At 34.4% G+C, this 26,361-nt stretch overlaps 1 protein-coding gene across 7 annotated transcripts in view; it reads right to left on the reverse strand.

Annotated features, from left to right (window-relative positions):
* The window catches only part of RALYL (RALY RNA binding protein like), a 212,935-nt gene that overhangs the window by 111,035 nt on the left and 75,539 nt on the right, over nt 1-26,361 (reverse strand). For 6 of the 7 annotated variants that reach the window (XR_005556943.1, XM_039345484.1, XM_039345481.1 and 3 more), the window contains one exon: nt 2,353-2,631. Coding sequence is in view for 6 of the 7 variants with exons in the window: in XM_039345484.1 (XP_039201418.1) it covers nt 2,353-2,608 (256 nt within the window). In the remaining variant the exon portion in view is untranslated. Of the gene's footprint in view, nt 1-2,352; nt 2,632-4,927; nt 5,055-26,361 lie in introns of those variants that run through there. The other variant, XM_039345485.1, reaches the window with a different exon arrangement.

The raw sequence follows: 26,361 nt of genomic DNA on the forward strand, positions 1-26,361 counted from the left end.
GCTATATGTCGCTCTGTGCCAGGAGATCTGTGCATTTTCTTGGTGGAGACAGTGTCTAATTTATATCTGAAGAGAGGCAACTTTTTAATAATATTTAAAGGGACTACACAGAATGAAATTTACTTATCAAAGAAGCTGTACTTAACCTTTTGTTATATCCACTAAACATATACTCTTTGTATGATATTTCCTAATCTTTGTTTAATCATTTGATTCTTCTAGCAATTATTATGAATACACATCCTCATTTTATTTTTAGAGTTATAGCCTGCTTTTCTTTCAGGAGCTCAAGGCAGCAAAGATATTCCTCCCTCCTATTTTTCTGCACAACAGGATCCCTGTGAGGTAGATTGGGGGTGAAAGTATGACTAGCCTCAAGTTACGTAGTCAACTTCCAAGGCCAAGGGTAAATTAGAAGTAGAACCTTGTGTCACTGTTTTTAGACAATGGTCCTAGGTAGATTAGAACATGAGTTTTTCCACATCTAATCCAACCATTATGCTGTATTAGTTCCTCACAAAGGAAGGAAGGAAGGAAGGAAGGAAGGGAAGGAGGAAGAAAGGGAGGGAGGAAGGGAGGGAGGAAAGAAGGAAGGAATTTTTTTTGCTAACCAAAATCTAATAGTTGTTCAGCTCAAGAGGTAGATCAAATTTTGTTTGAATGGTTATTTTGTTTTCTTAAAAAAACATAAACACAAGTATGTTTAATTCCAGGATATAGGCAAATTTTTATTGTTCTTTTGTTATTAAATCAAGTGACTAAATAATTAATAACCTAAACTCTTATTAAAAACTATTCAGCACAAAAATGTATTAATGCATCCAAAGAGCAAACCTCCAATAATTTCAATAGAAAAAAGCAAATATAGACATATCATGGAAATAAATGCATATTCTGAAAAAAAAACCCAGCTCATTTCAGGGAAAGTAAACTAAAAGAGAACAAAGGGAAAATTCAGAAGAACAGAGTAAAAAATGAGCATTTTGAATAAGAACAATTAATTATAAAATTATAAACTGAAACTTGATTTGACGAAATCTCTGGAATAAATCCTACAGAATATTTTCACTTTTTATTGTGTATGATACAATTATCCTGCAAATGTTATCTTCAGGATTATTGTCAGAAATTTTGTAAGACGGTGAAACCTTTTTCTGTTTTAATAAACCTTCAGTGCAGATGGTGGACTCGGGCTACAGTTAAAATGTTTTCTTCCTGAAAATGATGCCTGTTATTTATGTTTATATTTTTAATCAACCACCCTGAGTCTTTTGAAGCAGAATAGAGATACAGGAATGCTTATTTATGAATGTATAGCACAGCATCAGAGAACAAATGGCTTAAGTAACATGGCAGTAAATTTTTGAAGGAGAAGAATGTTTACTGCACATTCATAATCTTTCTCCAGAAAATCTAATTGAACTATGTTAGCTTGTGGTTTTCTCCCATTTATTTTAAAGATTACTCCAAACAAGTTTCTATACATCTAAAGACAAATAACAAAGCATATCTTATTGGCTTCTATACAATACAGACATTCCATTAAAATGATGGCTTCTGAGTAGTATATCAACTCACTAATGATTGTAGTACTTCAAAATTCTTCAATAACTTCTGCAGGGCAGCAGACTGGATAAAGCTTTTCTTGAATCAACCTATTGCTGCCCTTATTTGATTTTCCATAATTATACCGTATCTTATATATTATTTGCTAGCTACTGAATATCCCCTTAAATATTAAGATGAAAGTTGTATCAGCAGTTACAGTATAAGTTAGGAAAGCCTATAATGAGTAAGACCTCCACTCTACCGGTACAACTCTCAAAAGGCAAATTTCGTTATAATTAATGAGAAGTTCCTATCTGTACTTTCATGATGCCATTATTTAGAAGTTCATGAATCAAACACAACGAACATTGGACTCACACTCTTCTTTTTTATAGACATAAGGAATGAGGACATTTTCATCCCAATTAAAGCAGTTGCACTTGCTGTCCAAATCATAAACACTGGTTCATGTTAAGTATGTACATTTAAACAAGATTATAATTCATGCTGAAGGGCGGACCTTTGGATTTGTGAGTCTAAGAAATACCCACAGTTGAAAATGCATATATTGTGTTCTTCCACAAAAGTTATATGCACATGTCTATTTATGTAGTCCTAAATTTCCTTGATCATGTAAGAATTCTAAGTGCACTGTAATTTTTGCTTACTATTAGAATGCATACAAAATACAGTTAATTGAATTCATGTGGATTCAGGCTGGATATAAAAAAAATGAATCTAGAAATGAAGAAGGTTAAAAAACTGTAATAAAATGAATATATGAGTGGCCATGCAGACACTCACCCAGTGGTTGTCCTGCAATGATCCTGGCATTTTCTCCTGCCACAGCAGCTCTTGCATGCCTCTCACTCATGTATTGTACAAATGCATAACCTTTGTGCACTGAACAGCCGACTATTTTTCCATACTTTGCAAAGATTGCTTCTATATCTCCTTTTTTGACAATGGCTGTATTAAGATTACCAATGAAGACTCTGGAGTTGATGGATTTGGGATCATTCTTATTGGTGACATTACTGGTCTGTGTTTTGCCGGTCATGGTTGGCTCACTTGATTTCAGCCCTAGAAAAAAAGATGACAAAGGATTTGATTTAGTTGCATAAAACATGTATAGATTAATGTAAGAATTATAATCTAATAAGGGGAATAATAACATTTAAATTAATGTAAATAAAAATTATGAGGAAGTTATCATATAATGCTGATCAATAATAAGAAAAATGTACAATTACTAAATAACCATTTTAAATATTTTTTTTATGAACTTGAAATGTATAAATCAATTTGCTAAAATCAACAATATTCACTTATTTTAGATTGAATGTTCAGTGTCTGGCTTATTAAATATTCATCTGCCTTCATCATGTAAAATAATACAAGGTTTAGATACTACAGGTTATCATTTAATGATCACAGTTTAGACCAGCAGCTCCATCGCTAAAGTAATATGGTCATTAACTTTGCATGATGCAATGGACTTATGACCTCACTTCCACCATCGTTAAGCAAATAACCCACGGTTCTTAAGTGAGACACCACATGACCACGATTTGCAAATTTATTGTCAGCTTCTCCATTGACATACTTGTGAGAAGCCAGCTGTGAAGCATGCAAATGTTAATCATGTGATTAGAGAGACATTGCAATGGTTCTAAGTGCGAAGAATGTTTGTAAAGTTATTTTTTAAGGACTGTTTTCAACAGTTGCTAAGCAGGGCGTTTATTTAGTGAGAATGATTTATGAAGAACTATCTGTATAGATGAACTGAACAAGCAAATTGAACTATGATGATTCTTTACATGGTTCACCAAAATACACTGTATTTTCCAATTTATATTATAGAGTAAATACTATCTAAATACTATAGACTAAGAAATTTAGATATTAGAAACAAATGCTCTGACAATATTTCCATTAGGCTTCTTCACAGAATAGCTTTTGACATTAAATAAAGAAAAACATTAGTAGTTGGAATAAATGCTAATTTTCATTAGACCGCAAAATAGTTTCTTGTTTAGAGTTGAACCTGATTAGAGCGACTTATAGTACTTGTAAATAAATAGATAAAAATGTAGATGATATGGCTACTCTGTGATGATGCAGTTTATCACAGACAAAAGAGTTTGTCTTTCATCTGAGATTTATACTGAAATTAATATTCAAGTAATCCATTAACTATAGTGATATCATCTTCATCATGTTATTTCTTAAAAAAACTACGCAGGATGGAATGTATTTTGTTTAAATAAATAGAAATGTCAGGCACAAATAACCAGGAACAGGAGCTGAGTTCTAAGCACTAAGTTTGTTACATGCTACCTATACATAAAAATCTGATCTACTAATGGTCAAGGCAAATTGGCACTAGATAAGAGTCAATGGAATTCCCGGTGGCTGGAGTTAGGCCTCTTGTGACTGCATAAGGATTCCAAACTGATGATGCATTTGACCCTGCCTTTGGGCTCTGCCTGGTCATCTCCTACATAACAACTGTTACTTCTTAAGTTATTATTATCCTAAAATTGATAAACACATTCTGACAATTAGAAAATACTTCTGAGTACTTATGGATATCAGCATATGTTATTTTATTTTTGTCATCTTTATTTATTATTTTAATACTAAGGAGATAACTGTCTCCTTAAAGCATGGAAAGTCCTATCGGGCATCATAGTCACAAAGCTACAAGATGAAGCAGTACAAAAGCATGCCTAGAAGGGCACTGGGAATAACATTAAGGCTCAAAACACTTATTGCTCATAAATACAACAATTGTCCCAAAGGTATTGACATATAAATCTGAGCACAGCCTGGATTGAGTACAGGAAAGCCACAACTCAATGCAACAATGTATCATTACAACTCAATGCCACAAACACATGGTGTTTGAATGCCTTACACTATACAAAGTCAACATAAGGACCTTCCTCAAGAACTCAATGAGACTGTGGAAAACAACACTGAAAGTCAACTCAAGTTAATATGCACAAGTGGCCATCAAATGAGGCATATACCAAGGTGATGCTGATCTCGCTGCTGTTCCACATAGGCTTGAACCCACTCAGTCATTTAATCACAAGGACTGGATATGGATATAAGCTCAAAAATGGAACAACCATTGGTCAGTTCCTTTGCATGGATGAGTTTAAGCTGTATGCTAAGAATTGAACTGACACGGACGTACAGGAGGACACTGGGATCTTATTCAGATGTGGCCAGATGGTAGTAAAGAGAAGGAAGATAGTTCAGTCTGATGGGGTGGAACTACCAATGAGTTACATAATAAAGATACAGACTGGCTACAAATATCTTGGTATTCTACAGTCATATAGAAATGAAGCAAGGAATATTCAAGTACCTCCAAAGGATAAGACAGATCCTGAAGAGCTAGCTCAAGAGGAAGAACAAGAGTCATGCCATTACCACGTATGCAGTGCCAGTCATCAGATACCCTGCTGGTATAATGAGTTGGACAAAGGAGGGCATGAGGCTGCCAAAGTGAAGAACCGGAAGTTCCTCACAATTACTGAGACTTCAAAGTTGGGACAATGGCTCCAACAGATCCCAGTCTGTCCAGAAATGTGCACGGCTAGGAGTCAACAATGATGCAAAGACACCAGAAAAAAAAGTCATTTCATATAGATGTGAAAAGACACAAAGGCAAGATGGAAACTTCAACATATTTTAAGTTAATGGTAAGTTATCATGGAGCAGAATTCACTAGTATCATCTTTTTACTCTTTTTACTTTGGAAGGAACCATAAAAATTATAGTTCAGTTTTTCTTAAATCCAATTCTGACAAATTATACAGAATTAACAGGGTGGCATTTTCTATTCCAACTGTTCCTAACAATTTCCATCCCATAACCAGGAGAGAAACTACATTTTTTAACCTGGTAAGCAGGGCAATAATCCAAATCTTGAGGAAAAGTTTAAAATGTGATAAATTCAAAAAATAAATTGTAATATCCTCAGCACACAGAAATAAGCACAAAGCAAAATGTTATAAAACAAACATTAAAAGAGAGCTTCTTACTTCTTAAATATTGGCTTGATTTAGACTAAGTAGAAAAACTAAATGCTGGAGGGACATATGAAACTCTTTGTTGCCTCCTCTGATTTATTTCATCCAGAATAAATACTTAAAAATTGTTTCATATTCAGGAACATTTAAGTAGCCTTAAGAAATGTACAGCATAAGCTACAAACTTCCACTGACATATAAGTCTTGTTGAATTAAATGGGGCTTACTTGAAGATAGATATGTTTTCAGTTTAAAATAAATAAGCGAAGCCCAGACAATTCAAGGTTTTATATATATCATAATATCAAGATAATTCTTGATTTAAATCTTCCAGTGTTGTGACTCACATACATTTTAAATTCAGTATCATTTATGAAGGCTTCAAAGAAGCAGGAATAGGACTATGTGTTGTAAACAAGAATTAGAATAGCAAAGTGCAGATTATTCAGAAAGAAAATAATTTCTCCAATGGGTATTTTCATATTATTAAAGTATGTCTTGTGGAAATTTGGTAAAGCAAGAATAATATTGATTTGCATAGTGAAAATTCGATTACCTGCAATTTGATTCCCTTTGATGTGAAAAAAATCTCCACTGTTTAAATTTCCATATAAGAAAAGTCAAGAATTTCCATAGCAATGAAAAACAAAAAAACTTCAGAACTACTTTTTAACCTGGAGTTATTTACTGTTTTACCTATAGAATCAGCAAAACAAAATGTGCCTGTGATATATATATATATAATCCTTACAGTATTAGTTTTCTGTATACATAATTGATCTTTATTACAGTAATTCAGGACCCCATTTGACTTCAGAAATTTGACTTCAGAAATTCAGAAAATTTCCAGGCTACTGGAAAAAGTAAAAATAAGTAAGATAGATCAGGGGAACTCTCATGAATACATTTTCTTTCTTGATTCCAAATATTTTAATATGCAAAGCATATTGTTGATAGTACATATGGACCTAATTTATATAAGAGTTTAACCATAATATGATTTGTTATTTTGGGTTCAATGCTCTTATGACCCTATTTACTGTAGTCCCTCCAATATGGCATGTTTAAAGAAATCATGTATTAATGGATAAACATAATCATTGTCCTCCTTCCTTGTTTGTTACTTGGCCTATAGAAATCTGGATAAGCAAATGAAAACAAATAGAAAACCTAGCTTTTTGCTTCTATCTGGTAATTATCTGGAACATGTAATCCAGATAAGGTGCTGTCATTCTAGATGAACACGAATTTTTTCTCTCCATTAATTTTTATTTTATTTTATTGAAAGGCAGATACCTTTGTTTAAAGTATGCATTTGAGATAGTTGATAGAATGATTCAAACAAAGTGACTTCCAGTCTTGTGCAGTAGTGCAGCAGTCGAGGGGTTCAGGGTTCCATGCCCTTTGGTTGATTTTTTTTTCCTGTTAGGGGACCCTAAATGGGCCAGAAGCCTCCCCAAAGAGGTGGCAAAGAAGGAAGTCCTGGGGACCATGGAGAAATGGCGGTTGACCCGATCGGTCCAGGAGGAGCCTTCCAGAAACTAACAGGAGAAAGGCTAGCCTAACTTCAGAGTCTAGCCCAAGCTACAAGCAACCGAAGTCAAAAGTACTACTTTAAGCTGATTGTAAACAGCACATTTGTAAGAACATTGATTTTCTCTATCCTACTTTCCAGAAGAAAAAAAAATCCCAAGAAGCAAAAAACCTCCAAAAGTGAAGGAGGGGGATTTTTGCCCCATCCGTTTACTAATGGAAGTGCAAATTAAACCTTTTATGGAGGACCAAAACATATTGAAATGAAATTAAATGACTATAAAACTTAAATTTGGATAAGTTTGAAATTGCTGAATGGTTAAGATTCTCATTTTAAAGGCAATTGTTTATTTTTCAAATTTGAAAAATAAACCGGTGCTGACATATAGTGGTGGATGAAGACTATGACAGCTATGGTTTTCATATAGGACTTGGCAAAATCTGGAAAAAAATAATCTATGCTATCAAGAAAAAATAAATACCTTTCAAGAGGAGACATATGATATGCTGCAATTAATTCAAATAACAATATTTTCAAACCACAAAGAAATCCAAAATAACTTTGAAAATATAAACCAATTCATCTCCAATTTAACTTTACAACAACAACAAAAAAAAAAAAATCCCAGAAAACAACAATAGAGAAGGAACAGATAAAACAGATAACTGAATACAAATTCGAGGATAGACACTTAAAGATGGAAACTAACAAAACAAAGAAGTATGGTTTAACCCAAGTGGAAAAAAATTATAAGAAATACTGGATTTGGAAAAGACTTATACTTTAACACCACAAAACAAATTTGAGGATAAGAAAAAAGATTTGACAATATGGACTGCAGAGATGTCAGGAAAACTATCAGAACTGAAGAGACAAAAAATGAATACAGAAACAAAGAGAAAAAGAAAGAAAAAGATTTTCAACAAACATGAATGGACAAATGCCTCTTACAAAGATATTGTACTTGACTTACTTTTTATATCTACAGTAACACGGAACATGGAAAGATTCTTTGATTCAGCAGAACATATTGATCAAGAAAGATACTGGGCAAAAGAAAAAGGCTAAAGTGTAAATTAAGAAAAAGATGATGGGACCTACCAGAGAGCATATTTAAAAAAGAAACACCTATTTGAATATGGTTAAAGAAATAAAAAGATTTTGGATATGAATTTTATTTTAAGAGGGAAGAGCCACTCAAGTAAGATAGTACTTTATTTTTTTCTTTCTTTTTATTTTATTTCTTAATATGAGTAATATAAAAGCGTTGGAATGGCTTATATAAAGGAAATATTTTAAATATTTAAATGTGATTAACTTTAAGAAAATTACAATGACCAGATTTATTAAATAGAATATTTAAAGATTAAATATGTTTTTAATTATGATAAAAAAGAACGGAAAAAGTTGGGAAATAAATATGTATTAGCTTATAGGAAACATGGATTTTAAGTAGCATACTATCCTTTTCTTTACTCTTCTTCTTCTTCTTTTTTTAGTCTTATTTATTTCTTAAGAAAGGTAAAAGTACTGGGATGGCTTACATGAGAAAAAATAGACTTAAATATTTGAATGTAATTAACTTTGAGAAAATCTTAACCAGTAAGAATGTCTTGAACATTGTGGGAAAAACAAATGTAAACAAGAACTGTAAACAGGATCTATGATGAGGCAACCAGAATGACTAGATAGAAAATAAATATTATATTGATGTGATTATTATCTATAGAAATGTTAGAAAAACATTTATACTCAATTGTTATTTACTAAAACAACAAGAATTGTATTAACTTAAGATTGGTAAAAGAGAACATTATGAGGAAAAGAGGAAATCAAGTAAAACTATTATGTGGATTATACCCCATGCTAATTTCAGTATGCTGAGTTCCAGGCAGTAAATTTCAACTGAAAACAAGGTTTTCCCAGTTTCCTTCAGCAAGATTTGACAACAAATGGAATAAGGCTACAGAAATTTCAGCGATTAGATTGCTTTTACTGCAGAAATGAGTTTGGCTCAGCTTGCTAAGACAGAGCTTTTTTCAGTTTTTTACTTTTACTTTTATGGACAAAGAAGCAAATTGCTTTCCTGAGAGCTGACAAATGTGCAAGTAGCTGGTATAAGACTCCCAGGTCCTGAACATACTATCATTTGGCACCAGCCTATCTATGCTTGCTTTTTATTGTAATTTCTTCTTGGATCATTGACCTTCCCTTGATACAGAATGTGAAATGGCTGGGCTGATGTACACATGTGAGTAAGTAACGCTGGGAAAGGCTTTGAAAATGGCTAGTCCTGGCTGATAGCTTCTACGTCTTTCCCTAGCTATTTTTCTAACTACAACTTAAAGATGCCATGGTGTTGTTGAATTACCTTCCAAAAATATAAAATTTATCTATTTAAGAACTTTGGTAGTACCTATGGAAAAGATACTATGATAGATTTGCAGTTATCTGGCTGTGCCTTTTGGCCCTTGCCAAAGACAGATTTATGGTTTCTGTGCATAATTTCAATGTGCACATTAAATCACTTAACAATTAACCATCTGATATAATTTCACCTCAGCTAAAATGAGATCAAGATATGACCTAGTAAAAACGGCTGAAATAAATGAAGGCAACCACATAAAGCTTTGAAAAAGAAATGGATTTTATTACAAGAACCTTAGAAAGGTTACATAGAGTTACTGTTTCAAATTGATTTTCTCTAAGTATGAATATCAAAAGCAAAAATGATCCAAGTCAGTTTATTTTACTGATTTACCATTTATATGCCAAAACAGGCTCTTCTTCGAAACAACTTTAAAATATGGAAAATACAAAACCAAATGTGAATTAAAACACAAGTGTAAAAATCTAAATTTGCTTAAACCACATATATGCAGTTCAAAGAAACAGCAAATGAAAACTGATACTGAAATGTCCTTGAATGTAACAGTTCTCTCAATAAACATCTGTGCCAATTGCTTCTGATCACTCTCTTTTCGAATGCTTTCCAATGAAGCTTTTTTCTGTACCCAATTACCCTACTGTATTCATGGAATTTTGCAAGATGTTTTCCTTTTTTAGTCTTCAACTATTTTCCCTCCGCTTTTTCAATCATTTCTTCCCCAGGCATCTGGGGTACGCTATGCATTTCCTAACTGGTGTCCAAAGCTAGCATATAGGAGAAAACAGAGAAGCACAAGCTAGTTTGTGTTTGGTTAGAAATAATCAGGAACTGATCACACCAGAGAATGCAAATGGCAATGCCAATACTGAAAAAGTGAGTGTTCATCTGCTCTGATTAGACTTAGTTGATACCCAAACTGCTTTTGTCTTGAACTGTGCCAAAAGATAGAGCATTTTTTAAAAACTAAAGTTTCTTAAAGCACAAAAATGCTCAACGGTATTCCCCAGTCTTCTATGATAGATTTGGGTTTGGGGGCAATGGAAATTGGTGGATATTCGGTTGTCAGAGATTTCTAGGTTTATGTAAATTTGTATACAAGTGTGCTTTCCACCCAAACTGAAGAGTCTATTTATGTAATGGAATTACATAGATTTTTTTTCCTTGCAGAAGAATTCTTTGCTCCATTAATTCAGAGGAAATTAATTTAAACTTTTATTCATAATTTAAGGGACAGGAAACAATATTGTTAGTGCAGTCAAGTTCAGAAAGTATGGGAATGATCTCAAATATGTATTAAGTGTCATCTGACAGTTAACATGACTGATTATTTACTTTTACATATAAAATCATGGCTCTGCTTCTATATGCTCATCCTATAGTCTAGGACATAAATTATAAATATAGTAACCATTTTTATTTGGACTATAATAAAGGACGAACCCTTAAAAAGGGCAAATATGAAGTAGGTTCATAAGGATAAAAAAATATAATTGTTTATTTTTATAGTTTTGCTTTACAAAGGAAAATTCAAGTCCAAAGAATGAAAAAATGAATATTTTTATTACTGTTAATGACTGGAATTGCAAAGAAAAAACATTAAAAATAAAAGTAATGCAAAACCAGAACAAAACAAAAATATTACAGGCAATGGTGGGTTCATGAGCAGCAATCAAACTTTGCCTAATTTTACAGACATTATAAAAAATAAGTTCAAGGAAACAGAATTATACTGACCTGATAACTACAACTGTACATAATTTTTTTAAAAAATCGGGTAAGGTAAAAATATAAGGCAGGTCCTTGAGTCCTTTTAATAGGGTACAGTATAGTACCAAGTTTTTGAAAAGAGACTGAATATTTTTAGGAGACAAGAGAGTATTGTTTAAAACAGGCATATTAAACTCAATTTCATTGAGGGCCGCATAAGCTTTATGGTTGCTCTCAAAGAGCCAGATAGGCATGGATGGGTAGGTGTGTCTGGGAGGACATGGCCAGGTCACCGGGAGGTGGGCATGGCTGGGTAGATGCAGCCAACCCAGCCCCATTTCCCTGAGGAGACACCCACCTCGCTTACCTCCTCCTCAAGGCTGCTGCTGCTGTATTCACTCTTCTTGGCCAGGTTGTTCATGGTGGGTTTGAAGGGGGAGGTGAGGCTCATGGGTGCTGCTCCGAGGTGGCTGCTTTGCCCAGCGGTCTGTGCAGCGGCTTCCCCTCCGGGCCTGCGAGCTTCCTGAGCTGGAGCAGAGTGAAGAGGCGGCACTGCTCCTGCTGGATGGGGCTGCTGCTGTCGGGGGTGGGGCGAGGTGAGGCAGGAGGCGGGACGAGGTTAGTCTGGCTGTGGGGCCCTGAGGTATGCAAGTGTGGTGCAGGTGGGGCGGGGCCAAGCATGGCTTATTGGATGCCCTAGGCTCACATCTAGCTGGCCGTCTCTGCCAGCCAATGAGCAGCTGAGGGACTAATGAGCTGTAGCTGGGCATCACCAGCTCCCATGTGCTCGCCACCTCCTGTGCATGCACCCAGGCATTGCACCCGGCCAGCTGGGATGGGCTGTGGCAGCAGGGGCTGACCCTCGCTGTCTCCAGGACGGCCCTGTGTTGCCAGATCTAAACACATCATGGGCTTGCAAGCCTTGAGTCTGACATGTCTAGTTTAAAACAAATAACTGTACAGTTGGTTTTACTTATGTTTATTTGTCATAGCTAACTGAAAGGCCTGATCATTTAGTTCAAATGTAATATTCCTGAATTTTCTGTTCACTGAGCCACAAATGTCAGTCTCCAGTGATTTTTTAAGGAAACTTTTTTAATTATCACAAATAACATCCTAATTAGCAATGAATAAGATCATTACATTACTCATTATTTTAAAATATCTAATGAGGTTATACTTGCTGATTTAAAAAAAAACAAGTCTACTTGTCTTTGTTCATGGACTAATGACAAAGAATTAAATTAAGGAAGCATGAATGGTGTTTGATTTAATAAGTGCACAGAGGTAGAAAAGAGCCTAGTATTTTGTAAGCTGCAAAACAAGAGCAGCAAAGACGAGTAGAATAATCATCCAAGAATAATCCTCTAAGTATTAATGGAATGCTTAGCAGCATAAAAGACTTAATTTCTGAAACTGGTAAGTGGGTGCATTTCAATTTGTTTGAAATGCGTGGCATCGACACTTGGTTCCAACAATTTTTTTTCTAACTTTACAACATCTGGCAAATGTTAGTTATAATCAAGAGTAAGCTTCTCTGAACATCTGCAATCAGCACATAATCAATTCAGTGAAAACATAGTCACTTGTACTTAATGCAATTCAAGTGAGGTTTCAGGGTGAGACGTAAGGGAAAGTACCAATGCTGTTAGGCCTGAATGAAATCAGCATATCAATGATGCCATGTTACTGTTTTTAAATTGGGAGCGTTTAAATTTTCTGCCTTCACTATCTCTAACATAAAGTTAGAGATAGTGAATCCTGATTTCTACTGAGCAAAAAGTGCTTCTAGTAAGTTCTAGTAACCTCAGAAGGCAACAACTTTTTCCTACAATTAGCCTGGCCTTATTTTTTTTATTACCCAGCATAGAATAGCATGTTATTTCTGAACTTGACACATATAACCGTGTCAAAAAATTCTTAATACTATATGATTCTAATCAATTTTGAAGTCACCAATATAAAGATGGATATTTATATATTTATTAAGGGGAACTCTCAAATATTAATAAGCTATCAACATTAACCATGACACCAATAAGGAAAACAACTGAAATAGTGTATAAAGATGTTATAATGCTGCAGATTTCATTATTCCATTTGCCAGCAAGGACGTGGCAAAATCAGAGTCAAAGCAAGAAACTGGGCATATATTAACAGGGCAAGAGATCTCTCATAAATCCATAATTTGCAAATAAGTGCATAGCAGTGAACCCATATTACATCAGTACAGTGCCAATAAATACAAGATACTGTACATCTATACCAAGAGGTCCATTGGGTTAAATTGCATATGTTTTAAATTATTTAATTACTTTTATATCTAGCAATTGTACCAATACATACAAGTTTTACTGAATTTGTGAATACAATTAAATTTTCATATTATTCCTGTGAACAGCAACTAAATACATAATATATCCTTATTCCAAATTTAGCAATATTACAATTTAGCCTGATATCCTAACTATATTTGGGTAACATTAACTAGTATGCTGTGCTTCATTTAATGTATTTTGCTTTGTCTTTATTCTTTAATTTGCTTTATTGTTCTACATGTATTTACTGATGAAGATGCAATATAGTAATAGTATGGGCTAAGATTCTTGTACTTAATTTGGTTTAAAACAAAACAGTTTTAAGTTTTTATTTTCATTATCTAACATTATGTTCAGTGCATATCAACATACCATTTTACATTTTGTTCTAGTTTAAAAGAAAGAGCACTAATTATATTTCACTGAATTATCTATTCCACTAATCTACTGCATTTATGTGTGGTTTGCCAACTGCACAGTAGCAGATAGGAAGTGCTCCAGAGGGTCATTACCATTGCCCAGAGGATAATTGGCTGCCCTCCCCTCCTCACTGGATAAACTGTACAGTTCCTGTTGTCTTAGGAAAGCTCAAAACATTCTTAAAGACTCATTTCATCCCAGACATTCTTTTTTTGAACTATTGCCATCTGGCAGACAGCACAGGATAATAAAAACAAAGACAAATAGGCTGAAAAATAGTTTTATTCCAAATCTGTAACCATATTAAATACTACTGTATAGTGCAACAATGAAATGAAATATTAGAGACCATATATATGTATGTATGTATGTATGTATGTACATGCATATATTGCTGATCATCGACTGATCACACACAGTATCTCTCTCTTCCTTTAGAAAACAACACAATGATTAATAAGTTTGCTTGTTATAATTGCTACTAGCAAGAACTACAAGTATCAAGTTAATTATAGCACAAGCAGAAGTACAACTATAATCCAAATACACACTAAGCCTTGCTTCTACTTAAAAAGGATAGAAGTTACTTGAAAGACAAAACAATTCTATAAGCTAAAATCATTTTCCTCAAGTTGAAATCATTTTCAGTTGATTAACAAAGTCTGTCAGAAAAATACAGATAAGCCTGCAGAAATTTCATGAAGTTACACAGCATTAGAAAAGTAAACAAAAAGCAATCCAAAATGATCAAGGGCAGACTAATGAGACACACAAATGCCATCTGAGGGTAGTCTAATATAATATCCACTATACTGAACAAAGTGAAAACTAAAAATAAATCTTCCTACCAATCACTACATCCAAAATACGGCCATCTCAGCCTAATACTGGACTGTTACTTTGAAACAAATCCAATGAATATATTCCATAAAAAACTCAGAATAGGAAATTAATAAAGGAATGAAGGAGAATTTTCCTGACAGTTAGAACAATTAATCAGTGGACTGACTTGCCTCCAGAAAGTGCACCAACACTGGAGGTTTTTAAGAAGAGACTGGATAACCATTTGTCTGAATGTTCTAAGGTTTCCTACTTGAGCAGAGGATTGGACTAGAAGACCTCCAAGGACCCTTCCAACTCTGTTATTCTGAAATAATTGTTTGGTAATTACTGGATCTACAATTAAAAATGGATTGAATTGTTTAAGTGTATTTACTGGATTCATAAAGCAGCAGAGAATATTTGGCTTTGATAAAAAAATAAAATAATAATAATAATAATAATAATAATAATAATAATAATAATAATAATAATAATAATAATAATGATAATAGTAAAGTTGGAAGGGACCTGGGAGGTCATCTAGTCCAACCCCCTGCTCGGGCAGGAAACCCTACACCATTTCGGACAAATGGCTGTCCAGTCTCTTCTTAAAAACTTCCAGTGTTGGAGCATTTACTGCTTCTGGAGGCAAGCTGTTCCACTGATTAATTGTTCTCACTGTCAGGAAGTTTCTCCTTAGTTCTAGGTTGCTTCTCTCCTTGATTAGTTTCCACCCGTTGCTTCTTGTCCTGCCTTCAGGTGCTTTGGAAAATAGCTTAATTCCCTCTTCTTTATGGCAGCCCCTGAGATATTGGAACACTGCTATCATGTCCCCCCTTGTCCTTCTCTTGGTTAAACTAGACATACCCAATTCTAGCAACCGTTCCTTATATGTTTTAGCCTCCAGTCCCCTAATCATCTTTGTTGCTCTTCTCTGTACTCTTTCTAGAGTCTCAACATCTTTTTTCCATCGTGGTGACCAAAACTGGATGCAGTATTCCAAGTGTGGCCTTACCAAGGCATTGAAGAGTGGTATTAATACTTCACGTGATCTTGATTCTATCCCTCTGTTAATGCAGCCTAGCACTGTGTTGGCCTTTTTGGCAGCTGCAGCACACTGCTGGCTCATATTTAAGTGATTGTCTACTAGGACTCCGAGGTCCCTCTCACAGTTACTACTATTGAGCATGGTGCCACCTATACTGTACTTGTGCATTTGGTTTTTCTTGCCTAAATGTAGAACCTTGCTTTTTTCACCATTGAATTTCATTTTGTTAGTTAGTGCCCAGTGTTCAAGTCTGTCCAGATCCTTCTGTATCTTAAGCCTGTCTTCTGGAGTGTTGGCTATTCCTGCCAGCTTGGTGTCGTCTGCAAATTTGATGAGTTCCCCATCTATCCCTTCATCCAAATCGTTGATGAAGATGTTGAAGAGTACTGGGCCCAGAACAGAGCCCTGGGGCACCCCACTACACACTTCCCTCCATATAGATGCAGTTCCATTGAGGACCACTCGCTGAGTACGGCCGGTCAGCCAGCTACGGATCCATCTGGTGGTGGTTCTGTCTACCCCACATTTTTCTATCTTGTCAAGTAGTAGGTTGTGATCTACTTTATCAAATGCCTTACTGAAGTCCAAGTAAATTATGTCCACAGCATTCCTCTGATCCACTAATTTTGTCACTTGGTCAAAGAATGCAATAAGATTTGTCTGGCATGATCTATTTTTGACAAACCCATGTTGGCTTTTAGTAATGACTTTGTTTGCCTCTAGGTGTTCGTTGATTCGTTGTTTGATTATCTTTTCCAGGATCTTCCCAGGTATTGAGGTCAGGCTGATAGGTCTGTAATTTCCTGGATCCATTTTTTTCCTTTTTTGAGGATGGGAACTACATCAGCTCTTTTCCAGTCCTCTGGTAGTTCCCCTGTGCTCCAGGATCTTTGAAAAATATAGTTGAGTGGCTCCGATATCACATCTGCCAGTTCCTTGAGAACTCTGGGGTGTAATCCATCTGGTCCTGGCGATTTGAACTCAAAATAGTTTTAGCAATGCTAATACTGTTGCCAAAATTGGAGATTCTCATTGAGAATATGAATTTCTGCAGCTTTTAAAAGCTTAACTGTATTATCTCCCACATATTCTCTGCCTAGATGTATAAATTAGATTTTTGCTCACATTGCAGTGTTGTCTAGGCAAACCACACATTGACTCCACTTCTTTCTACTTCTCAACTTCTACTTTTTGCTTCTGAGCTTTCACTGAATGTTGTAAATGATACATACATATATATATATATATATATATATATATATATATATATATATATATATATACATACAACTGAACAGTTTTTTTTTTTAAAAAAAGTTTATTTTCATACTGTACATAGTTTGTTAGTCAAGTATTTTATGGTTGCAATCTCACATACAGATATAAAGTTACCTCTCATTTGGTATAAAATCTACTTGTGTTGGGAATTACAATTACCAAGAAGTGATTGTAAAAAAACCCACATGCATTCAGTATCATTAAAATGATTTTGCTAGCATTACGAACAGGAATAGAACTTTAAAAAGTCTTTTTTCCTGAATAGTTGCCAACACAGCATATAATTACTAAACTAAGCTGACAGGTGCTTGGCCATCATTACTCAAAATATGGATGCTTCATTGGTTTAATTAGTGGCAATATGATATATTGTTTTACTTCTGCTTTCTAATAATTTGCTACATTCTATTTTGTCTTTTTACTGAATTTCATGTAATAGACTTCTGTTCCAAAGTCACAATCATTTATGATATATTATTACTGTCAGAGCAGATGTTTTCATGCAGCAAAACACAGATTTAATTCTTCGTATTTCCAATTAAAAGAAAGAGGAAGAAATAGTTACTAATAGTGCTATATAAGACAGCACTAGATGGGCAAATACTATCATAGGAATATATTACTACTACCAGAACTCCTGTGACCTGTTGGGTCATTGTTTAAGAGATATTTGTATACCTAAAGAGAGAAACAGAAAGACCAGGAGCAAAGAAGCAATAGGAGTGGGAGCTACTTCCAACATTCTGATGGTTTGACTGCAGCTGACGACCTTCTGGAACCCAGTGGTGGGACTGGTCTATCTGGCTCCCACAGGTATAGAATGGGACTAGTTTACCTGATCTCCAGCAACTTAAGGAGAGGTCAGTCTGCCCAATCTCCAGAAGATTAGGGTAGGACCAGTCTAAGAATTGGGTGGCTGCATGGTAGCACAGCAGCAGCCACAAATTTACCAAATTTCAATCGCATGGGAGCCATGGATACTGGATACATTTTGTAAGTCAGCTCATTTGAAGTACATTAGTTAAAAATTGTTTGTTATATGAGGCACTGTTTTGCCAGATAAATGTTACAGACACAATAATTTTAACAGTATATAGATTTATTCCCATGTTTTAATATTTAAGATAAAATATGTGCTCTAAATTTGGTAGTATGAAGATCTTTTGCTTAATTTCACTGATCTCCAGTTTGCAAGTGACATGAAAGATCATTCCATGAGCACTCGGAGAACTTTTACAAAAACAATGTAGAACAATGGCCTAGATACAGTTCTTATAGAGCTACTGTTACAAGTAGATTAAATCACGTAAAGTGCAATGCAGGTGTCATGGTTCCGACAGACAAAACTCTTCAAAAGAACTTTGAGGAATTGTTTACCTTAAAGAATCTTTTATTTGAGAAACAAAGTATCGGCACTACATAGTTGAAGCCAGAAGCTAAATTCCCCTCCCCTGGATACAAAGTAATGAAGTGCAATTCCCTCCTCCAATAAACAGTCATAAATCACATTCCCCAATTAGCTTGAAGTGCAGGCTTTCTCCCAACTCTCCAGCCCGCTAAAACACTATCAACCCTGGGCCCAATGTCCTTGGATTCCCACGACAAAGTTATTACTGTTATGACTAGCTGGACTCTCATCCCCATTCCCCCTCCAGCAGCAATTAATTCTAAAAGCAATAGAGAAAATGATTGCATTTCCATCTGTTGTCAAAGCAAGAACATCCGATGTTAGCTGTGTTGATAGTATTAGGACATTCTGTATTGGTAGTGGTATGGGATGTTTGAATTTCTATAAATTTCTGATTTCATAGTTTAAATAATATTAATTTACAAATATAATTTAATCTGTTCTATTAATTTCCTGATTGTACTTGGGTTGCACTTAAAAGTGAGCATGCAGATATCTAGATGTATAAAGCAAGAGGTACAATTACATTATAAGTATAAAAATGAAAGCAAAGAAAATACTCCAAAATATAAAATTTAATCCAAACATTCTTCCTACACCAGCGGTTCTCAACCTATGGGTTGCGACCCCATTTGGGGTCGATCGACCATTTTTCGGGGGTCGCCAAAGGCGGCGATCCGCCATTCTCTCCCCTCCGGGGCGGCGCCGTGCATGCACGCCGCGCATGGGGGCGCCCCTGTGCATGCGCGCCGCGCATGGGGGCCTCCGTGCATGCACGCCGCGCATGGGAGCCTCCGTGCATGCACGCCGCGCATGGGAGCCTCCGTGCATGCGCGCCGCGCATGGGGGCGCCGCGCCACGCATGCACATAACGTTTGTGTGACGGGGGTCACCGTCACACAAACATTGAGAACCGCTGTCCTACACTCCTATATAATACGAGTATCCCCGAAAACACATGTAACCTTGCAATTTTCTATCACCAGTTAATATTATTTTGTGGCTACTTCTACCCCAAATGTTAATTTTTTAATTATTCTTTAAAAAGAATCAAGCAAGTACTAAATAGAGGCAAAATTACTGAAGCTATATTTTCTGTTAATTTGTTCCCAGATAAGTCAACTTTTTACCCTGAAATACAGTAATGTGTTAAAATCTTATTTTACAAAAAAAATAGCATTTTAACCAGTTTTAGTATTTCTAAATTTTGGAGTTTCATTGATTTACGGTGAGAAATAATGTAATTAAATAATTAACAGCAAAGCCACTGATTCATTTAATAATTATATTTTATCTGCTGTTTTAGCTAACAGGCTTAATCAACAAGTAATTTTTTCAGTGATTAAGAATGATTGAGTGGGCTTTATCATAACTGCACATGGATGGTGCTACATTTGATTGTATGAATAAACAAAAAGATAATAAAGCTATATTTATATTGCTGGTTGAAGAAAAAAACCTTCAATAAAATATGCAAGCAATATATGTATAGTCTTAGCCAAAAATGGATTTCCTACTGAATTTAAAAAATTAATTGGATTCTTTATGAAGCCTCTACATCCAAAGTGAAGGATTTTGTGTGTGGGGTGGGGTTTAACCTACTGTTAGTTACTGTTTTAACCTACTCTTTACCCTATTATACTGTATTATTTCTGAGAAAAAGCACTCCCATAAATTTTCTTATGCTAAATTGATAATATTGGTAATTCAGATTCATACTTGATAAAAAAATATGGAACAACTAGATGGATATTAAAATGGCACATTAGATTAACTAGAGGATGGTAACAATAAGTTTTTAAATTATTTCTTATGTTAATAAATAAAATGTATCAATTGTCACCAAATGATAACATTTGCCATTATAGTATTTAATGGTATTTGGATCAACAGCATTTTCAACCTCATAGATGCCTGAGTTACAAGTGGGATCATTAAATCTTTGGGATCAAATAGTCCATAATTAATCTCTATAAATGCCTGTTATCAATACATAAATGTGATATGCAATCTTTAAAGACTGAATGGAGTAAGGAAGCAGAGACTCCTATTTTTTCTAAAGAATAGAAAAACACTTTATCCTAAATACTAAAAATACTATTAAAATTTAAAAACAAGAAATAATATTTCAGACTTATTCCATGACATTTGTGCAGAAAAGGAATGAATATATCATTCTGGTTGCAGATTCAACCAGAATAATTTTTCATCAAAACATATGGTTTTGCAGTGTCCTAATATTCTTGGAATAGGTAACTATATACATTAGTCTGACTTTGAAGCACTGTTTAGTATTTTTAGAAGCACACATTCTTTTGATCTACTTTAACATGATAGTTGGACTAACTATCATGTAAACTGATAGTCAGAAAACATAAATGAATTCCCCATGTCCTTATTATTGCTAAGAGAATAATTGGAAAGACGAAATGTATAGGCCCAATTACCAGTAAAGACCCAATGTTCATTCAAGGACAATTACAGTTAGATATTATATTTTAGTGAAATTGCTGTTAAAAATTAATATAAACACACAAAAAACATACACATATATTTGTGTGTGATATATATATATATATATATATATATATATATATATATATATATATATATATATGTTTTCTGATATATATATATTCTGAGGTTTTCGCGGGTGTTTGTATGTAGGTCTTTGGTTATTCGGGTTTTCTCCTGCGTAAAATTGGAAGTGTCTTGGCGACGATTCGACGAAGTCCCATTCGTCATCTTCAGGCTGCTGTTTTCAGATGCGTGCTTCAAGGAGCAATGTGTGGTCTTAGCTGTTTCTTCCTTTTAACTGCCAGTGGGGGTATGAACTGATTGGGTGAGAGCTTGGCTGTGTTCTGATTGGGTGGAGATGTGTTCTGATTGGTTAGGGGCTTGGCTGTGCTCTGATTGGCTGGGGGGTTGGCTGTGCTCTGATTGGCTGGGGGGTTGGCTGTGCTCTGATTGGCTGGGGGAGTGTTCTGTTTGGGTGGGGGCTTTGTTGTGCTCAGGTTAGTCTGAGTTGCAGGGGGGTTTAAGATGGTGGGCTGCCTTGCTATTTTTTGGCTTTTGCACTTATTCTTCTGTTGGTTTGTCCGATGTATGTGTTGGGACAAGCAGTGCATGGGATTTCATATACTTCTGGATTGATTCTAATTGATTCTAATTGAGTTAGAAAATTAAACCCCCCTGCAACTCAGACTAACCTGAGCACAACAAAGCCCCCACCCAAACAGAACACTCCCCCAATCAGAGCAGAGCCAATCAGAGCACAGCCAACCCCCCAGCCAATCAGAGCACAACCAACCCCCCCAGCCAATCAGAGCACAGCCAAGCCCCTAACCAATCAGAACACACCTCCACCCAATCAGAACACAGCCAAGCTCCCACCCAATCAGTTCATAACCCCACTGGCAGTTAAAAGGAAGAAACAGCTAAGACCACACATTGCTCCTCGAAGCACGAATCTGAAAACACCAGCCAGAAGATGACGAATGGGACTTCGTCAAAACGTTGCCAAGACACTTCCAATTTTACATAGGAGAAAACCCGAATAACCAAAGACCTATATATATATATATATATATATATATATATATATATATATATATATATATATATTGTGTGTGTGTATGTGTGTGTGTGTGTGTATTGTTATAACTGCATTTTTTTTGTTATTTTATTTCTCTTTTGCTGTATTAAATAATAAAGAAAAAGCTTGGACAATAGAGGCATTCTTCATTCTGTTGAAGTAACAATAAAGCATATTCTTATTGATGTGCCTCACATGTAATGACAGTCGTAAGAATTCTTTAAGATAAAATTCAATTTTGTTTAATTTTATTGGCACTCTACCCTGGCATTAAATTTTTTAGCTTAATACAACCAACAAATAAAAACTATTAAAAATAAAAATGTAGGTGGGAGGGCTAATGTAAAGATTATCTGGATTATTTGAAATTTATAATAAATATCAAAACAGACAAACCAGCATTGGTAGTAAACAAAGCACTACCTGTAAACTTTGTTTATTGAAATGATATGTTCAGAATCTGCTGGGCCTTTCAGCTAATGATATTTTGATAGAGATATATTCTAAAATACCCTACGGATTTCACACCCTTCTGTTTAAAAACAAATCATTAAAAAAATAATGAAGCAGAAGCTTCATTAAAACTTAGTTTTATCTCACTGAAAATACTTGAATAAACAGAATATCTTAAACACAAGAGAAAAGAATATCATGAATAAATCAACGTAACAGAAAGCAAACATATGAGGTATGGAAATTAATTCAAAAAGACCAATTATATGAAAGAAATAGACTAATCTAATCTGCATTTGAAATCACATGTCCTTTCATATGCTACAATTCAAAGCATTTTTTTATTTAGGTGTTTGTCAAATTTATATAGCTGCCCATCTTACCAAACAAGTGATTCTTGACAACGTACAATAAAGCTAAAACGATCAGTACCTAAAAACATTGATTATAATTAAAAACATTAAAAACTATAAAATTCACTAGCAAAATTAATCTGCTATTTTAGTGCTGTTTATTTTATTAGTAATTGAAAATTATTATCAAATAACTATTTAATTTAAAGAAAAGAAAAACTAGAGTCTGGATTTCATGATGTTTAGAGAAGATCCACTGAAATCCCATAAGAGAAATTATTATGTTTAATATGATTTGTTGTTCGCTTTAAAACTGAGTATGGCTGTAACTTACGTACATCTGAAATTCATTTTCTTTTTCATGGAGTCAACCTCCAATCTGTAGCTTCCTTTGCTATTTTTTCCACACTGTTTGGAAAATCAATCTAGTCTCCTAATAATTTTGGAGAGGGCGAAATGGGTGGGAATTATTCAAATTTATCCTTGCCCTTCTTGTTATCAAGTTACATCCATACTGTTCAATTAGATCTTTAGAAATAACCCCATATGTATGTCTTCTTTAAAAGAAACAAAAGTAGTGAATTATCTTCCATTCTGGGCAGAATAGAGCACACCATCTAGGATCTAAAATATTATGTTTCCCCTTTATAACTTTTCATGGATAGATACACATATTAATGGTGATCATTTCATTACATTAAGCCTTTGGTATTTCAAAACTAGTGCAAGTCCTGATTTTTTTACTTGTGAATGACACCTACTTGGAGATTATACTTAAAAAACTGGAGCAATGTTAGAAGTTTTTATTTTACAACTATAATTACCAGGTCTGTCTCTATTCCAGCTTGGGATAAATGCAAAAATTAGTGTAAAAGAAATATTGTGCCACTGCCTAAAAGCCTCTTGACAAAATGAAAGTTTTACACCTGTAAGAAGAATTCCATTCATGGCCTTATGGGTGCAAGCCTTATATTTGGCATTAATGAAATTGGCCACCTAGCCACAAGGGAAGAAAAAGATCAGCACAAATTAATGGCAACTAACAATACAGCCTTCCTAAGCAAATAAGGTTTAATTAAATAAAATTGGGATACATGAAAAGTACAGAAATCTCAGGACTAGGCTCTGGGCCACACTCCAACAATTCTAGGATCAGAATTAAAATTATTCCCAAAGAACAATGTTATATATATTCATCTTTAGCTGCAGCAATCCATCCATATATGTTTCTCTTTTGCTAATGTGCAAAATTATAGATTATAGTGAAGTACTGTATATTTCCTCATAACTTTTTCCAAAGGCTTCATGCTGATGCATTTAACATATAAAAGGCTGCTTTTATTTAGGAGGGTTACACAGAAAGGCAAGAGATACTTATTTCATTTTAGCATGAACTGCTGTTCATCTTTCAGTAGTAATACAGGAATCCTTTCATTTAATTAATCATACTTGGAAGACCTGAGTCAAACATGTATATTGTAATGTGTTTTTAATCAAGGCAATTTGTTTTCATATCTATCACACAAATTATGTTTACAATTTACTAGGCTTCCAATCAAACCTTATAAAAGATGCAGCTGCTTTAAATGAGTCAATTCATTAAAAGATATGTGCTTTTAATGTGACTCATTAAATCAACCATGTCTTTTTTTAGGCTCATTTGGAAGCAGGGGAAAAAAAGGAGTATAGAGTTTATGACCATGTATTTTATTTATCTTCTCTTGCATTTTGAAGCCTTCTTATAAATCACTGCATAATCCTATAATTCTGGACAATAGTTAGTTTTTGGTCACATATACATTCTTAAAGACAAGCAAAGAGAGCCTCTTTGTATCATAAATGCTATGCTAGTATGCTGAAAAAATGTGTCATTACATTCAGTACCTTCACTATTTAAATAGAGGATGGTTCAAGGTACAATTATCTCTTAGGCTCCAGGAACAAAATCACTCTTTATATAAAGAGAAGTGAGCTGCATATGTGCCCAAAGAATAGCTGACTATATTTTTCAGTTCTTGAGACTTAATACACTTAGCTAACATCTTCTCTCAAGCAAACCTGCACTTTAGTCTTTTCTTCTGATAACACCATATTATTTATTTCATCCAACAAGCAGACATGAACAGGAATGCAGCAATTCTGATTGTTATTATTATTTGAGCATGTTACTCTTTCCTTCTTGCTAACTTTCTGAAAATAAACTACATACTTTCTTGCATAAAGATTGGATTTCCACATTACACTTTTCTAAGCATGCATGAACATGTTTTCAGTTTGCTCTTCAGTGAAATGATATGGTATTATTTTGCTATTTTTGGTTTGTGAACTATATTTCAAATTAATATTGAGAAGTAACATATGCATGTTTCTTAATAGCATCTGAATTTTATTTCATTATGTTGTTTGAAGTGAATTGTGCCTGACCAGATGGCAACCGTTGTGTCATCATATCTAGCAAGGAATGACTCAAGATCTACTATGCAACCTCTTCCACATATTTTGATGTAATAAAAAAATGAAAGCCTTTTTTTGTGAGGGAAAGGGAAAATGTACACCATCTTTTCAAATGAGATAATTGCATCTATATAGTGCATCTTGAGAACAGTTGAGAAGTTCTGAAAAAAAAATGAATAGCATTGTCTTATCTGGGCTGTATCAACAATGTGTGATCTGAGGAATTCTATGAGATAATAATAAACCATCTGTGTTTTCTTGGGGGCTAGTTTTTGCTTAAATGATTTTGATTAACAACCAAGTTTGATTGTAGTTCTTTGGAGGGTAATCATTTCACGACTCTACAATTATAACTGTGAATGCTGAGTTAAGGCAATGGCAAAAAAAGAATTTAAATTAACATTTATATTCAGAGACGCAGACTGTGGATTGATTACATGCTAAAGGCAACACCAGTGCTACTAATATGATAGATTCTACAGTATATGTAAGTCATAAAAAAGAGCTTATCAGGAAATGCACATTGCCCTTTGTCACTCATGCACTACAAATGGGGCAGGCTGCAATGCTACTACAGTATCATTACATTGCCACTTATACTGAGGTTGGTACAAAAATACATCTGTTCAATTATTTTAATTTCTGCTCATTTTCCATTGCAGAAAAAAATTACCATTCTCTCAACCTTACTTTTGCCTATGCCTCCTCATAGAATATTTTGTTGTTCTATATTTTGTCTGTGGTTTAGAAATTAGTGTCAACCAGTAATATTTGAAACTGTAATTAAGATTAAACTATGAATGTGGTGTTTTAATGCATAATAGATGAAAAAAAATCCAGGAAAAATATATACAGAGTAAATGTGAAAGAAAAAAAACCCAAAGTAGAATATGGACAACTATCACTGATTTTGATTCTTTCAAGATTGAGACATAAGGCAAAGCTGTGATAATGACATTTTTGAGGTAGCTGCATAATGAAGAACTCT

This window comes from Crotalus tigris, unplaced genomic scaffold (genome assembly GCF_016545835.1).
Source record: "Crotalus tigris isolate CLP2741 ecotype Arizona unplaced genomic scaffold, ASM1654583v1 scf7180000017952.28453644438:3035480, whole genome shotgun sequence".
Lineage (NCBI taxonomy): Eukaryota > Metazoa > Chordata > Lepidosauria > Squamata > Viperidae > Crotalus > Crotalus tigris.